Raw genomic sequence first — 18,080 nt, forward strand, 5'->3', positions numbered from 1 at the left:
ACGCGACTGTCAATCAAATGTGAACACCAATCACGGAGGCGTACGGCGTCAACAGCGTTCGTTAGCCTAAAATGCCAGTCATTCCACTTATTAACGTTAAAACAAATTAAATATAATGACTTTTAACTTACGTACCCCCATGATGTTGATGTCCCGTTCACTTGCGAATGATTTTTGTTTTTTAACGTGTCTGTCCAAGCCCGGGGCGTATATATTCGCCGTTGAAATCTCTCATCGCAGGGACACGTTTTGTAGCCTTCCCCTCGACCAGGAAGCAGGCGGTCGGTAACAGGCAGCGCACGCGGCTCTGGATTGGACAGGAAATAATGCGGCGCTTTTGTGATTGGTGCCAGGTGATTGTCTATCAAAGGCGTACGGCGAGCGAGAAGAGTAAACACAGAGGCATAATGGTCAAAAAAACAACAACAACACAGGTTTAATTGCAATGTCGCGCATAAAAACGCAAGCTACACAGTGCAGTCATAACAAACAAACAGCTGCTAGTCACAATGAATGGGCAGGATTCATTTCAGAATGCAAAACACTGGGGTCAATTAGGTAAATTGTAAGTGGTAAAATGATTGGGGGAAAAGCACACCTGTTAACCAGTGACTGTGCTTACATCAGTGCAGTAAATACGGTAGTACAGCATGAAGGCAGACTGCAAAAATGAAGTAACCGCATAAACAAAAAGGTTTTGAATAAAGACAAGCATTTCAATACGAGAGTAAACAACTTCAAAACATCTGAGAAATACATAGTGTTTGCACCACCAATGTCTTATAACAATAAAAGCACATCCTGACACTAAACTAACATTTTCAAAGTGACTGTACTAGTGTTTATTTACAGTAATGTGAAAATACTCAGCCTACAATATTGAATAGCAGTGTGGAGGTGATGGCTCAATGGATAGAGACTGTCATTGTGTCCTTGAGCAAGACACTTCATCCACAGTGCCGTCAATGCAGATTGGCAGCCATGCTTTTGTCAGGCAACCACAGTTTATCACAACTAAAACAGAGAGAGAATGAAGTAACTTTGTGCTATATAAAACAATGCATAATTTTTTGGTAATAATACATAGTTTATTGACTGAGTAATAATAAGACTCTTGTAATTTGTTGGTATTGAGCCACTTGAAATCAATTTGGTAAAATCAGTGACAATGCTATAAGTGCATCCAAGAAGACATTGGGAAAAGCATGATTTAACAACATCCACATTTTGCTCTCTTTTTAAGAAACTGTTCCAAGTTAAGTAAATCTAACAAAAACATCTTGATTTTCCATGAGTCGAACTATGCTAATCATAACCTACATCCAAACCAACAGCACTACAAAGTCCACAGATTTATAAATGATATAAATTAAAGAGTACAAAAACAATCATATCAAAAGCATTACTTTGAAAACAGTGATTATTTGATAAAACTGTAGAGGAATGAGCCGAGGATGAGGGCCAGAATCACCAAGCAGCAGAAGATCAACATTTGTTTCTACGAAAGATTAGTGGAAAACAAACAATGGTGAAATTAAGCGGTGATGAAAAGCAGTTTCATGTACAAATGTTCTGAAATACTCACCCTGCGTGCCTCCTGCTGAAACTTAGCTGCCTTTTTAGTGTCGGCCACAGCCCTCTCCACAAACCCCACCGACTGGTCCATGTTGCTCTCGATCCTGTCGATCATCCCGCCCTGAGAAAAAGTTCAATATTTCTTATTTATCAGTGGTACTCAGGCTCCACTACAGACCTTTGTTTTTTTATTTAGAGTAAAGTGTATTGATGTTTTTTTTTTGGGTTGGTCCTTGTTTAGAGCCACACTAGTTATTGTGTATCCAAGACTTAGGCTTCGTTTGAATCTGTCATAGACTCAACTCAAGGCTCAAGGTAACTTCATTCATATCCATGGGTAGAATTGGATTGCAGTGAGAGATGGCTTGCAATCAGCTACAACAATTCATGAAACAAACCACAGTACAAAAGACACAATCAAGACTATATCATATCATCATTAGAGAGTGGTTCTGATTTAAAACTGAGAACCACATACACAACAAAATACAAGGTGCAATTACCTCTTATTCATCAATAAAACAACACTTGGAGTAAAGCTGTTTAAGCTGTGTAAAGTGGTAGTGCTAGTATTGTATCTTGGAACTAAAAATCTTTGTCCAGAAGGAAGAAGTTGAAAGTCTTTGTTCAAAGGATGTGCCTCATCCTTTAAAGGAATAGGCCACCGTTTTTACATACTGAGATATGTTCTTACCTTAGCTTTGACGAGTTCTTTAGGACCTGTCTGGTCTTCACCCGTGCCTTCAGTCACGTAAACACAGCGCAGACGGCGTTAGCATTTAGCCTCTCCCTCTCTCCACTATAGCTCCAAAACAGGTCAAGATAGAAGCTACCAAGCTCTTCCACGTTTTCCCTATTTAAATATGGTTACGTGAAGTGTTCCACTACAAAGTATAATTACACAAAATTAAACAATGTGGATTTTCTAAGCGGATAAAAGGGGGAACTATATTGTAAGGCGTAGTAATACCAGGAGTAGTTTGAAATCCGCGCAGTAATCTTCACTTTACTGCACAGTAATCTTCACTTTACTGTGCGGATGCCAAATTACTCCTGGTATTACTACGCCTTACATTATAGTTCCCCCTTTTATCCGCTTAGAAAATCCACATTGTTTAATTTTGTGTATTATACTTTGTAGTGTAACACTTCACGTAACCATATTTAAATAGGGAAAACGTGGAAGAGCTTGGTAGCTTCTATCTTGACCTGTTTTGGAGCTATAGTGGAGAGAGGGAGAGGCTAAATGCTAACGCCGTCTGCGCTGTGTTTACGTGACTGAAGGCACGGGGGAAGATCAGACAGGTCCTAAACAACTCGTCAAAGCTAAGGTAAGAACATATCTCAGTATGTAAAAACGGTGGCCTATTCCTTTAAGACAGCCCTGGCGAAGTGCTGGAGCAGGGATTCTGGATGCAGCTGTGTGTGTCCAGTCAGCTCACTAGACCATGTCACAATTTGGGAAAAAGTAAAATAGTTTCTTTGGCAATACTTGGTTTGACAATCACTTTTCTGCCAGTAACGGGAATTCCCACATCAAGCAACACTTTACACATTCTCAACCAAATCCAATCTGCAGCCTGTAACTTGTTTAGTCCAAATACCAAAACTACACATCTAAAACACTGTGTTGAGTAAACCTTAAGATATATCAGTTTCTAATGCATGTTTTCAGTGCAGTACCTGGTTCTCCACGATCATGGCGATGTCCACGAACATGTCGTGCAGCTCTTTGATGCTGCTCTCGAGTCTCATGATGTCTTTGTGACGAGCCTCGATCTCGTTCAGGGCCTGCTGGTTTATCTTGGACTCCATGATCTGAGGAAGAGATTTCAGGTCAAATGTTTGTCGGTAAACTGTTGCCATTCTGATATACTGTACATGTATTTACACCAGTGCTTAACGGACATTATTCATAAGCAATGTAGGACAGGCTCAGGAATCACTTTTTAAAACTTTACATTTTCCCTATGCTATTCAAGCTATTTAAATATAAAGGGCCAGGTACTGTTTATTTTAGTTCTTTTTGGCACCACAACTTAAAACAAATAATTTTTGCTATCTACGCTGCATTCATTATCTAAAACCACAAAATATATTAATAAAGTCCATAAATAATTATTTCTATTGAGCAAACCAATATTTTTTCACTTCTTTGAGCTTGGACTACCTGCAAAGAATCCACTAAGCATAAAAATGTGGTGTCCATAAAAAGTTATTTTTCAGTACCTTAACATATTTTGATGGAAAGGTCCTGGTCGACCGAGCGCACACAAAAACATAATGTCTTGCGATTAAAAAACAGAAATTCAGACCAGTCGTACCCCAGCAGAGAAGACCGCAGAGTTGCCCCCCTCCAGCATCTCCTCCAGCTCATCATCAGTCGTAGCTTTACCCGCTGAGAGCAGAGAGAGGTGGTGTTAGACAACTCTTTACTATTTTACAGATAATGTTTTAATAAAATGGTTATATATCTATCAAACTCTCAGAATTCAAATGGGTGTGTGGTTGGAATCTGCCACACTTTCAATACTTGCACCATTTAATTAAACCAGTGAAAGTACAGTCACTAAAAGCAAACGGATTGGTTGGATTGGATGAGAAACTTGTCAAATCAAATATAACTTTAGATTACCTTTTGATAGCAGTGAAGTTGGCCCGCTGAACTGTACTTGTGTAGTAGTACTGACTTGTACTAAAAGCTGCTACTTGTACCGGCAGATTTAACTCCATAGTGAGATGTAATTGTGACTCACTGATCTCAAGTTGTCGCGCGATTCTTCCTTTGCTTTTGTCTCTGAAGTCCATCTGCGCTTCATTGTACTTTGTCATCACCTCCACAAACTTCTTTGCCAAAATCGCATGCTGGAACACAAGAAAGCTAAATACCTTTTTCTTTTAATGGTAAGTACTACAACACTATGGTTTATAGAATCATGTTTGAAGTGATATTTTCCCATTTTAATGAACCAGTGATGCATTTTGTTTTCATACCTGTGACTTGCGTATCCTGAGGTCGGCTGAAGCTCTCTCGTCTGTGGTTGAGGCCAGCTGCTGCTCGATGGCTGAGGAAAAAGAACAGAGGCGTCAGATGTGCGAAGATGTGTAAAACATAATTTTGGAATGTGCATGTCACTGATAAATGGTGATTTAGTATTTGTTACATAGCTTTAAAGGGACTATACAGAGTTTAAAAAAGTATTTTCATCCCCCTACATGTTCCAGCCATGTCCTAATGTGTAGAATGTGCTCAGACCTGTTCACCACAAATGCCTCTAAAATCCTGCACTGTCACTCATGCACGAGCTTAATATAGAAGGTGCAGTTACTCATAAGGCCTCAGATGGCAGTAGTGAGTATAAAATGACCAACTTGCATCTAGCCCCTTTAAGAAAATCTAATGCCACTTCTCAATTTGGTGAGGTGACTCTAGAACAAGGGTCTCCACCATTTTTACCCTGTGAGCTGCTTTAACGTAACAAAAATGGCAGAAAGCTACTAAAGCTTCGAACACTTGTAACTATGCAACTTAGATGGAGTTCACCTGCAGCCGAGAGGAAATTTCAACGCAGTCAAAGAAAATGACCTCAGTTTCCGTTTTATACTTTAAAAAAATTTTTTCTCCATTTCATTACAGAGGAATAAAAGGTAGAGAAAAAAGCCACATGATATCGTGCGAACAACAAAGTCACATTTAACAAGTTCCAATTCTGCCTGAAAGGGAGTGGGAGGAAGAAAACTTATTTAATCCCACTCCCATGATCAGAACAAAAAGCACCTAAAAAAAAAGGCATCTATAGTTTGACTCATCAAGCGTTTGTAGAAATCCTTTGGGGAGCTAATTGGAAAGGGCTGGCGAGCTTCTGGTTGGAGCTCCTTCCTCTAAAGTCACTTCTGTGGTCTCGGATTCCCAAGAGCAAAGCACCACTAATCACATAAACATAATGTAAACAGTCAATAACTGAGACAGGGTGAACTCGAAGGAGCAGCTCTGAACATATTACACATTGGAGGTCATTCATTGGGTAAAAGTAAAAGCTGCTCAGTCAAACCTTTGCTTAAAGCAGTACTAAGTAACTCTTCCCCCTAGAGGCCATAAGCGCAACTGCAGGTGTAGTAGCAAGTTACGATTTTTTTAACTTATTAATTGTCTTGGAGAGTAAATACTACGCTGACAGGAAAGGCAAAGGGACAGAGGGTTACTGTGCATCCAATTATACAATGGAAATATTTTTTTTCACTCAAACTTGGCTGTAAATACTGTTTAAAGTGACGTTAGCCCGCAGCTAGCTTTGCCTTTTAGCATGTTAGCCTCTTCTTCGTGATTACATTAGTGTGTATTGCTTGCTCCGCACCGGTGGCAGTCAAGTTGCAAACATGGTTTTCTGGCCAGAGACACCAGGGGGAGATGAAAGACCCTCCGATCATCCCATAAACACTTGTATTACCCCCACAGGGACTACGAAAAGGATTTATTAAGGTAAACACGTTACTTAGTACTGCTTTAAGTGAAAGTGCTGAAGTATTTAAAGTAGAAAATACAAATCTGTTTATATGAGTGTTTTGAAAAATGACTTGCAGTTCCTAAAACTTCCAAATTGCGCCCAAATTCACCCTGTGCACGGCGACATGACTTCTTCCTTGTTGTGAATGGATGGCATTTGACAGTGTGTCTGCACAGCGCCACCTGCTGATCTGGAGTGTGCATTTTAAGGCTTTTAAAATGAATAAAAGAAATGGCCAAATTTACCCATTACTTTGAAGCCTTTGTAGAAATATAGTGGAGTAGAAAGTATTATATTTATTCTTCAAATGTAGTGGGGTAAAAGTAATACGTTCTCAACAAAAATACTAAAGTACAGATCTTCAAAAACACTACTTACAGTACCTACGAACATTAACCCTGTTACTGTCCACCTCTGCCTAAATACAGTACATACTCTTGAGTTTGTTCCTGGCGTTGTTTGCTGCCTTCTTGATCTCATTGGTGAGCGCCTCCAGATCGTCTTGTGTTTCTGAAAAACAAAAAAAAACAAAAAAAGAAGTATGAACATTTAGAAATTGTTCTTCATTTGAATTCATCCATAGAGTGTCTTTTACTCTGGTCTGAAGTCGGTGCAGATAAGAGGGTGGAGTACAGTTTCTTGATTTCTGTGATGCTCTCCTCCATCTTCTCGACGCTGATACGAATGTCTTCAGCCTAGAAAAGTACAAACCTGGCTTAAGTATTTGTGAGGGAACCCAGAGCTTGACTACGATGAGTGTAATTGTACCTGAGCAAAGAAATCGTCCATAAACGCCTGATCGTCGACGGGAATTTCAACCTCGTCTCCAGGTGCATCGCTTTTCTGTTCGACACAAACAATAAGAGAAATATAAACGTATTCTTTAGTGGTTTGGTTTAGTTGGTTTGTGACACACGATGAGGTAAATCGTAAAGCGTACCATACTGTAGAGGCCAGCTTCTATCCTGTGCCTCTTCCTATGCCACTTTCAACATTTCTTTGTACATTGTAACTACACTAATGTAAAAACATCGATATTATTTTATTATAAGAATTGGAGACATGAAAACCTGTCATCTGCACTTTAACATAAATATCCTGTACATTATCAAATATAAAAATAATGTGACTTCACAATGATTCCTTTTAAATCATTGTAAAAGTACAATATCAGTAGAGACCTGGTTTGTGCCTATATCCACACACTTTGTTCTGGCAAAACCAAATACAAAATAGAGAATCCTTTACGTAGTGGTTGGTAATTATTCGTATATCAAATAGTTAATTCTGTCATGTTAATTACTACATCGACTTACTACATCGACAAAAAAAATTGGGAGGCTGGAGTGCTACTTGGATGTAAAATAGTTTAGTCTTTTGGGTGGTCTTCAGTGCAGGGATCCTGTTTCAACAAAAAATAAATAAAAACTGAGGCACTCCAAAAGTAGAAATATTAAAAAGCCTTTATTTAAACGTGGCTAGTGAAGATAAAATTGCCAAAGCGTTCCGGCTCTAGGCCTTCCTCAGGGCAAGCTTGGCTTTTTAATATTGCTACTTTTGGAGTGCCTCAGTTTTTTTGATTTTTTGCTGAAACAATATATAGTACATTTACTTATATTTTTCCTTATTTTTTATCCCATTTTTGTTAATACTTACCGTTTAACTTAAGTAAATAGTTTCATTTACTAATTTTATTTGCAGCTCATGTGTTATAAAGGATATGCTAAGCTAAGCACTTTTAGAACAAGGGATAACTGAGATTTTCACTTTTTTAAGTTTAAAATCTCAGTGGCATCAAATGGTCCACAATAATATCGTTTATCGCTATAGTTTCCTGCCTCAATAAATCAAACTTCTTTGTTATTGTGACAGGCCTAATGTTGAGGATCATCTCAGAATATTCATGAGACATAAACAGTACACTGTATTCTATTCCCAGCAGCGTCTCTGTTCACTGTTGTGTGACTGTTTCTTCATGAGCGGTTCTTAAACAGAGTCACGTCAGGTCGTTCTCACACCACCAGCTAATCACACTCACACACTTCCTGTTTGGGGAAACACGGGAGCAAAGAGTCGACCACAGAGGCAACAACACTGGGAAAGGGAAGATTTGGTTTATTCTTGTTCTGTGCTGAGGTTGTTTTAACTGCACCTGCCACAAAAAAAGTATTGTATTTTGATTAAGTGTTAAAATACTGGGGAGTACTCGGTTACATTTACTGTTTTTTTAAGCAACTGTACTTCTTGCAGCAGTTTTATCATATGGTAGTTTTTACTTTTAATTGAGGGGTATTATAATGAAGTATCTGTTCTCTTACTTGGATTAAAAAAAAGTTAATCCTTCCACTGTGAGAAATTATGTCTGTGGTAAAAGCATTATGAAACATATACTGTGTATATTATGTTTCATGTATTTCATTCCTCATAATTATTCATTTTTTAACTATTTTTTTGGCACTTTCTTCGAAAATATTTGGATTTTCGCTTTATTTAATATTTGTATCTCATCATTTCTGTCACTACTGAAACATAAGTCAGACCTTGAGTACTGTGAGTAGTTCAGTACAAACAGTACTCAAGTAGCAGTTTCTTAAAGTACTTTTTTAACTAAGTAACTTTGCCCTTACTTATGTCAATATTTTATCTACTTTGATTATTGTCACTCAGAGAACCTTTAGGATGGTGTCACCGCTGATACTGCTGCTGCTACTACTACTACTACTACTACTACTACTACTACTACTACTACTACAAGCTTGCAGTGTCAAAATGAGTACTATGGCCTTTGTTGTATGCCAAATATGCCTTTAGCTCGAATTTCCTGTCTCTTTTGGTCCCAATTTAAAATTTACAAGAAGTTTTGAAGTTGCAGGAGACAGAAAGTAGCCTAATGTTTCATCATAAATAGGGGATCGTTGTCCAAAAATCTTAAATTAGCAAAATTCCAATGCTAAAGTACTGGTTTAGAAAAATAAACATATAAACAGGTCATTTTCACAAGCCATTTGGGGTCACTCCAGGCGTTTACTACGGTCGACCTGACCCCGAGCGGAACCACAACAGCCACGGCAAAATGCGCAAAAACTATGCAAAAATTACCTCTTTCAACTGCGCCAAACGGTCCTTCATCTTGACCAAAAGTCCGGGCAAAAAGTTGACGATTTAAAAAACTAACCTCGACAGCAACGCTAACATAAAGCTAATAAAATGGCCACCAAATTAGCCAGACAGAAATTAATTGGATAACAGAGAAATGGGCAAACCTTGCGCCAAAAGCGGTTCACTGGCGCGACTTTTACGCATCAAGTCTGAGAGTTTTCACGAGAGAATTGATTAATATAGATGAAAAATATCGGTTGTAAAGGGGTCTCAAAGAACGAGATGTGTAGGAGGCACGTCTCAATAAGCCTCTAAGCGCGGATTAGGAAGCGCTAGTTCAAGAAGATAAACCTCTCTCCCCCACACTGTCCACCTGAGCACCGGCGCGTAATGACACAGGCACAGTCTATCTACAGTGGCTTCTGGTTATACATGAACTTTGTCAAGGCCTTAGCATAAAGCTAGACAAATTATCCACAAACAGAAGTTTCTTTACTGATACAAATAACAATGAATTGGTCTTAATGAAGAAGTGGGCTGAGCAGCCAAAATATTAGCCTAATTCAAGATTGACGTTTTTTTCTCCAAAATATAGCAACCCAAATAATTACTCAAATGAAAAAAGTACATTTTTATATTATTTGGGTTTTGCTGAATCAGCTGTTGTTGATTAAAAGTCTGATTTATGTTTTTGTGTTGATTTAAAGCAGTACTAAGTAACTTGTTTAGCCTGCCTATTAGGCTACCCCCAATCAGTGTTAATGGGATGATTGGGGGGTCTTTCATCTCTCCCTGGTGTCTCTGGCCAGAAAACCACTCTTGCAACTTCACTGCCTATGGGTCGGAGGCCCCAATACACACTAATGTAATCACGAAGAAGCTAACAGGCTAACGAGCGAGGCTAACTGCGGGCTAGCGCCGCTTAAACAGTATTTACAGCCAAGTTTGAGTGGAAAAAACTATCTCCTTTATGTAATTGGATGTACATTATCCCTCTCTCCCTTTGTCTTTTCTGTCAGCGTATATTTAGGCCACACTAATTATTGAGTAAAAAAACGCAACATGCTACGACACCTGCAGTGGAAAAAAGGTGAGAAAACAACGACAGAAATGAGGCGAAAACAATGATGAAGATGTGACAAAAAAGTGAGAAAACTTAGATAAAAAATGTACAAAAAAGTGACAAAAAATGGACAAAAAAATGATGAAAAAGTGACAAAAATGTGACAAAAAATTAACAAATCAATTGACAAAAAATGACAAAAAATGACAGAAAGTGACAAAAAATTGACGAAAAATTTACAAAAAATAGGACAAAAGTGACAAAAAATGTACAAACAATTTGACAAAAAAATCACAAAATGAATTGGAAACCCCCCCAAAAAATGATGGAAAAAAATCTGATGACATGAGGAAAAAGATCCATTCAGATGAGTTTTGTAGATTTTTGCTTTCAAATAAGGCGTTACACTGGCCTACAGGATTTGGGTAAAGCTGAACTGGAGAAAATGCTCTCAAGTTCAAGTTTCAAGTTGAATGGTTTTGTATAGCCCAATATCAAAACAGAAGTCGCCTCACAGGGCTGTACCAAACATCAAGGCAATAAAAAAGATAAAAATGACAATTAAAAGTTCAGGTAAATATAATGGCAAATATAATGTCCAATAGGAGGTAGCGACTCTCGGTTCAGACGGGAGTTAAGAGGTTAACACTGCTCCTCTTATCTCTAAATTAAATGATCAAAGCTTGGAGCATTAACCCATCTACCGCCCACATAGGTGAGTGATTAGCTTCCCTCCACATTTATCATCAGTCTCTTGTTTTTTACCTTTTCAGCCATCAATTCTGTTTGGATACAGGCGAGTTTAGCAATATGTGTTTCACTGCCTTACCACTGGTGACTACAATATCATTATTTTTTATGGGAGGGGTATTTCGAAGTGTCTGGTCACTGTCAGAAAACAAGGGTATGACAGTGGTCCAAATTTGCACTCAGAGGTACACACATTTATAAAAAAAAAAGAAAAGGAAACCCCCCTAAGGTCGTAATGTTTTAGGTCATTGAGGAACAAATGTAAATCATAAATGTACTAAATTACCAAAAGGTACGGTCATATATCCCCAAGAGGTGAAGAAACGATACAAACAGACAAGCCAGATTGTGACTGTGTGATCAGACTGTGATACATGTAACCCATTCCATTGTTGTTCCATTCAACTCATTACATTATGCAGATCATAAATGAATGAATATCTTTTTTTTTTACTTGTTAAATTGTTTCCTGTCTCAGTTCAAAGTAATATTTTTGCAGAAGTTTTTTATGAGACTTAAGCTATGACTAAAACGTCCAGATATTTTCGTCGACTAAAATAAAACTATATAAAAATGAAAAGAAGAGACTAAAATCATCTTCTGAAGAGCCTGATATCATTTAAGTCCACGGCCAAAGGAGCAGCTCTGAGCTTTGTTCATGTGGGAGAAGCTCCATGAAGCAGACGAACAAGATTAAATATAATTGTAATGAATATTATAAATGCAAAGTCGACTAAATCCGTCTCACATTTAGTCAACTAAATGTACACGCAATTTAAGTCGACTAAAACTAGGCTACAATTGAAGAGATTATTTTTTTCTAAATCCCGACTAAAATTATGCATTTAATTAAACAAATTAACACTGGTCCTCATGCACCTCTCTATCCGCACTCTGTATTGCCTCGGATGTGCGCCCAACAGCACCCCCTATCTGCGGCTGTGAGCAAAGAGTCTGGCACATGCACAGATTAAATTCCTATTAAATGCACTTTAACCTCTTAACCTCCGCCACTTCTGCAAAAGATTCTTGAAGAGTCCAGATGGGTCTTTTTCTTTTTCTTTTTCATCCATTTTTAATCGTGTTTTTGTCGCTTGTTTATTGTGTTTTTGTTTAATCATTTAAATAATCACAATCACGTCATGACTTAGAACTCTGAGGTCTCCATGGGCACCGTAGTGTTTTGATGCGTTAATGATAAAAGGACTCGTGGTCCTAGATTCTCTCGGCGGGCGGTGGCCAAGCGGAGAGCGCGCTCCGACGCCACATTCACAACGTCCGCCCAAGTGGAGCCCTGCATACTTCAAGGACGCCGGCACTCCGGCTTCGTGTGCGCGCTCACACGAACCGGTGGTCCTTGGGGGAAAGAGGGTCTCTGCTTCGAATAGCCCAAGAGTGGCTAATGATTTTTAGGATTTTTTTAGGAAACACGCCGACTTCAAGGTCACGGGTTCGAGCCCGGCTGGGTCACAATAACACGAGACTGATTCAATAAAAATATTTCTAACATGGGTCAGGGCGAGGGGCAGGGCTGCACTGGCCATTGGGAGAATCGGGAGTTTTCCCGGTGGGCCGACGTAGGCTAATTTTGGGCCGGTTGGGCCAGTCAGATCGAGATAAGGCCCGTAATACTTTACACCGGCCCACAATTAGAGGGAAAAGCCATTAGAATCTCTATTATTACATGGATGCAATGACACAATTCCTCCAATAGAGGGATGTGAGGCATTTTATACCCTGCTGGTGGCTTCTTGAGTTATTGTTCCCAGATAATCTCCTATAATGAGCAATGGGCCTCTCGGACATCACACTCATGCCCCTCCAGGACCCACAGAACCTTAGAGCCCTACATTTTACACAAATGTTTGCAAAGAAGTGCATGGGAGTTGCACTTCGCGCAGTCGTCAGTGCGCGCAGTTTGGAAATCTTCTATAGTTTCCATTGAAAGGATTTACAATGTTTGGCCTTTTTTGGGACTTCTATTTTCACTCCACACTTCTCTAACTCCGTGGTGAGTTTGACCATTTCATCTTCTATCTACAGTGGGATCATTTGGTTGGTTTGGAGAAGTTTATTTGTGTCACAGTCGCGAGAGGAACTTCATTAACGGAACGCACATTTTAAGATTGTTAAGTAATTTTACAAAAGTTCCATCAAGTTGTAATTGACAAGATTAAAGTGTTGTTGCTATGAGATGCTTCGGCAGAAACCACATTGTCCTCGATTCGTAGCTTATACTGTTTTAGTTCAAGCCAAGGGCCTATTGTTTTGCTCATCACCTCGACTATTGCATTGAACATGACTGGTTTTTTTTTTTTAGAGGACCGGTCTTGACCCAAAAGTCCCGGGCCGGTTTTTCTGCCAGTCCAACCCTGGCCAGGGGTCTCCAACCTTTTTAGAGTAGAGGACTTCTACTTCAAAAGGGCTACCGGTTAAAAATAATATCCCAAAGACTTAAACTGTTTATGCAATTTCTCCATCTGTGAGATCAATAAAGTACCATCTTATCTTATCTTGTTTCATTGTTGATTATTAGGAATATGACAAATTCATGCTTTTAACCTCTTAACCTCCGCCACCTCTGCTAAAGATTCTTGAAAGTCCAGATGAGTATCTAGAGTTTTGATGCTAGTGTAAGGATTAGTATCTGGATACATTGATTATTTTGATGTTCGGGACAAGTGTCTAACCGTGAAGTGTGAAGCTATAGCTGCTCTAAAGCTCTTTAGAATCATGCACCGGCTCATGTGGTTTTCATAGGTTTTTTGTGTCGTTTTTGCCATGTTTTGTTGCTTTCTTTTCGCTTTTTCTCCTTAGTTTTTATGCTTTTTTGTCATGTTTTTGTCACTTTTAAGTTGTGGTTTTGTCGCTTTTTTAATTGTGCTATTGTTGCTCTTCCTGCACGTTTTTGTTTCTCTTTTGTTGCTTCTTTGTCGCTTTATTTGTTTCGTTTTTGTCACTTTTTTGTGTTTTTTGTGGGTCTTTTTATTTTGCTTTTTCATCAATTTTTAATCGTGTTTTTGTCGCTTGTTTATTGTGTTTTTGTTTCTCTTTTGTTGCTTTTTATGTCACTTTTTGTTGTGTTTTTGTCTTTGCTCTTTTTTTTTTTTTTTTTTTACAAAGCTTTTAGATTTGGGTTGTTAAGGCGTGCAGGTCGAGGAGATGGCTACTGTAAAATAAACGATGCTCTCACGTTGGTATCTTTAGCCTCTTTTCTGGGCATATTTATTGTTGAGCAACTTGGCAGCACGGGGAACCGCAGCCGTGGCCATGAGCGCACAAGGAAATTAGCGGAAGTACATAACATCTACTTCCTGTAAGCGTCTTCACAATAAGAGCCTCCAGTATAGACAGGGAGTAAGAGCGCTATAATAACATTGTTTAACACCCCCACTCGCTGTTAGCTCACTGGGTAAAACACGCTGTCAATGGCAATGTATTTACATAAACATTTTTACATGCCAAACATTTTCTTTGTAAAACCTTTTAACTTTTGTTTTGTGGCTGGCTTGGTTAAAAGATCAGCAATCATTTTATCAGTAGGACAATATTCCAGAATAACCTTGCCTGTGGTTACAACACCTCTGATGAAATGATATTTCACATCGATGTGCTTGCATCTTTGTCTGTTGACAGGATTCTTTGTAAGTGCTATTGTACCTTGGTTGTCTTCGTACACTTTTGTTTTAACATATTTGTAACTGTCTAAATCTTTTAGTAGCTGTTCTATGTAAAGACACTCCTGTATACCTGAAGCTAAAGAGATGTACTCTGCTTCACATGTAGAAAGGGCTACTGTCGGTTGTTTTCTTGTTTTCCATGAAATAAGTGAACTCCCTTCACATAGACTAGCACAATATCCTGATGTGCTACGTCTGTCTGACTCATTTGATGCCCAACTTGCATCACAGTACACTTTAAGACCAAGTTTTTCTGTAGTATTCCTTTTAAAATATAATCCTTGTTCAGTTGTACCTTTTAGATACCTGAATACATGTTTCACTGTATTCCAATGTTCCACAGTGGGCTCACTAAAGTGTTGAGAAAGTTTACTGACAACGTAAGTAATGTCAGGTCGGGTGCAAGTGGATAAGTATATTAAACTTCCCACTGCCTCTCTGTATTGTCTGGGTTGTTTTAACTTTTCTGCATTTTCTGTATAATCAAGTTTTGGTTCACAAGGAGTTTCTCTCGGTTTGCAGTTTTGCATTTCAAACCTTTCTAAAATCTTTTTCACATATCTCTCTTGTGACATCTTGACTTGTCCGTTAGTTTGTTCAAAATCTATTCCTAAGAAATATTTCAGTGTTCCCAAATCTTTCATTTTGAACCTCTGAGTAAGCATTCTTTTCACATCAAGCATTGCCTTTTCGCTATTAGTAGCTAAAATGAGGTCATCTACCCATACTATGAGGATTAACTTTTCACCATGCTTTTCCCTGGTGTACACACAATGATCTGCAGCGTTTTGCACAAAATCATTTTCACATAGGTATGAGTGTAACACAGCATTCCAGTTTCTGCCTGATTGCTTGAGTCCATACAACGATTTGTTAAGCCTACATACCAGTTTTTCACCGGTTTTTGATCTTCTTTCGTAACCTTGTGGTTGATCTATGTAGATCTCACAGTCAATAGGTGCATGTAGGTACGCTGTCTTGACATCCATCTGATGCAAGATCAAGTCTTCCTGCGCTGCTTTTTGCATGACAACTCTGACACTTGTCATGTCAGCAGTGGGTGAGAATGTCTCTTCGTAATCTGTTCCTGCTTTCTGGTTGTATCCTTTAGCAACAAATCTTGCTTTGTACTTATTAGATCCATCTGTGTCCATTTTGAGTGCATAGACCCATCTCCCTCCCAGCACTTGTTTACCTGGTGGTAACTGAGTCAGTTGAAAGGTCTCATTTTCCTCTAGCGAATGCATCTCCTCGTCCATAGCGCTTTTCCACTGTCCTGATTTGGATGATGTCACCGCCTCTTGATACGTTTTTGGTATGTCACACACTGCTCGATAACAGAAATCAACACAAGTTTGTAATTTATCCATCACATCACCTGTCTCAAAATCTTGTAGATATACTGGTTTCTGTTTCGTTCTGGTTGGATTTCTCCTGATTACACATTCAGCATTAGCTTCTGCTTGTTCGGTCTCGACTTCATCCAAAACTTCAGAACTGTTTCCAGGTTGTGTTGCTTCTTCCTCTTTGTCTTTTGTGTTACAAAGTCCATTATCTCTAGTTTCATTATCAAATCCTGCATATGACTCAACTGTTTGTGTTTCTTTCTCCCTGCTTGCTTTAGTTGTAAATTTTACCAACCTATGCTTTTGGACCTTTTCTATTTCAGGGTAGTATACCAGATAGGCCGGGCTGTTTTTATCGTAGCCTACAAAAATGCCTTGTTCGCATCTGGAATCTAGCTTGCCCTTCTCATGTTTGTAGCTAAAACATGTTGATCCAAACTTTTGCATTTGAGATATATTTGGTTGTTTTCCTGTCAGTAATTCATACGCCGTTTTCTTTGTACGCCTGCTGTAACATCTGTTTCTCACATGGGCAGCTGTTTGAACTGCATAGTTCCACAATGAGTTTGGTAACTTGCTTTCTAGCAGTAAACATCTAGCCATGTCAAATAATGTTCGCCAACCTCGCTCTGCTGTGCCATTTTGGTGTGGCGAGTAAGGCGCAGATGTCTCATGTCGAATTTTGTTCTTCGTCAACAACACTTGAAAATCTCGACTTGTAAACTCAGTGCCGTTGTCTGAACGCATACATTTGACTTCTCCGTAGGGAGCTACATCAGCTAAAAACTTCTCTGTAGCTAGAACTGCGTCACCTTTTGACTTTAGGAAATAGACTAGTATGGCACCTGAGTAATCGTCGGTAAAAGACTGTGTGTACTTGTACCCCTCTATACTTGTCGTTTTCATTGGGCCTGCTAAGTCAGTATGGATAAGTTCTAGGGGCTTCTTTGCTTTTATGTCTGGCTCTCTACTTCTTGTTTGAGAGAACTTGCCTTTTGTACAGACTTCACACACCTGATCTGGCTTCACTGCATTTCCCTTAATGTCCATACCTTTTACCACATTTTGGAGTTTGATTACATCCTCAAAATTACAGTGCCCAAGAATCTCATGCCAGGTTTGTACATCATGACACACTTTACACTGGTCAGTATTATCAACAGTAGGTAAGTAGTACAGTTTTTCATACTCATGAATGCCAAATCTGTTACCATCTTTGGTTACCATGTGACTGTCTACTTGCTTGAATATCACTGTTGCTCCTCCGCTCGTTGCTCTTGACACTGAAAAGATGTTGTGGGGATATGAAGGCATGTACAGAGCATCCTGCAGCTGCGCTCTGTGCTGTCGTCCATCGCTGTCCAGGAGGTGTATCATCGCTGTTCCTCTGCCTTGAGCCATTCCACTGCAACGCGTCCCATCAGCAAGCTCCACTGAATGAGTCTCTGGTCGGAATGTGCCATCAAAGCTTTGGAATGTTTTTATGTCGTTCACGATGTGGGAGGTCGCTCCTGCATCCACCATAATGCCTTTCATTTTTACTTTGGGGATTGAACCATCACCTTTGGTTTGTGCAGCCTTGAAGAAGTAGTCACTTGCTTCTTCGTCTGTGACTTTTCTTGCATTGTCCTGTTTATCTTTCTTTTTACACAAGAACTCTTGGTGTGTGTTGCTTTTGCAAAAGCTGCACCACACCTTTCTGGTACATTTCCTTGCTCTATGTCCTTTCATTCCACATTTGAAGCATGTCATGTTTGCATCTTCACCTTTTCCTTGGTGGCTGGTATACTTATTGCGGGCATTTCTTTCTCGCTTTACATCCGTTTTCATCACATTATCTGTGGTCTCTGTTGTGCTCATTTTCTCTGATTCTTCATATATTCGTAATCTTCTTTTGAAGTCAGCAAATGTCACATTGTCCTCGTTTTGGGTTATATGAACGGCTAGTGGTTTGTAAACGTCTGGTAAACCACCAAGAATCATGGCTATGATCAAACCATCACTAAGAGTCTCACCGGCATCACGTAGAGCTGAAATCAGGTTCTCTGCTCGGATGATGTAG

At 39.2% G+C, this 18,080-nt stretch overlaps 1 protein-coding gene across 1 annotated transcript; it reads right to left on the bottom strand.

Annotated features, from left to right (window-relative positions):
- Positions 1-1,420: 1,420 nt before the first annotated feature.
- stx3a (syntaxin 3a) lies at positions 1,421-9,209 on the bottom strand (the record flags this gene model as incomplete). The annotated part of the gene is made up of 10 exons (XM_079553995.1): positions 1,421-1,498; positions 1,586-1,696; positions 3,259-3,393; positions 3,900-3,973; positions 4,332-4,440; positions 4,570-4,640; positions 6,516-6,590; positions 6,676-6,775; positions 6,849-6,923; positions 9,180-9,209. 10 exons carry the CDS (start codon positions 9,207-9,209, stop codon positions 1,421-1,423), a joined length of 858 nt encoding a protein of 285 aa, XP_079410121.1.
- Positions 9,210-18,080: the final 8,871 nt, after the last annotated feature.

The sequence above is a fragment of the Gobius niger genome (genome assembly GCF_951799975.1).
Source record: "Gobius niger genome assembly, chromosome: 3".
NCBI classification, from domain to species: domain Eukaryota; kingdom Metazoa; phylum Chordata; class Actinopteri; order Gobiiformes; family Gobiidae; genus Gobius; species Gobius niger.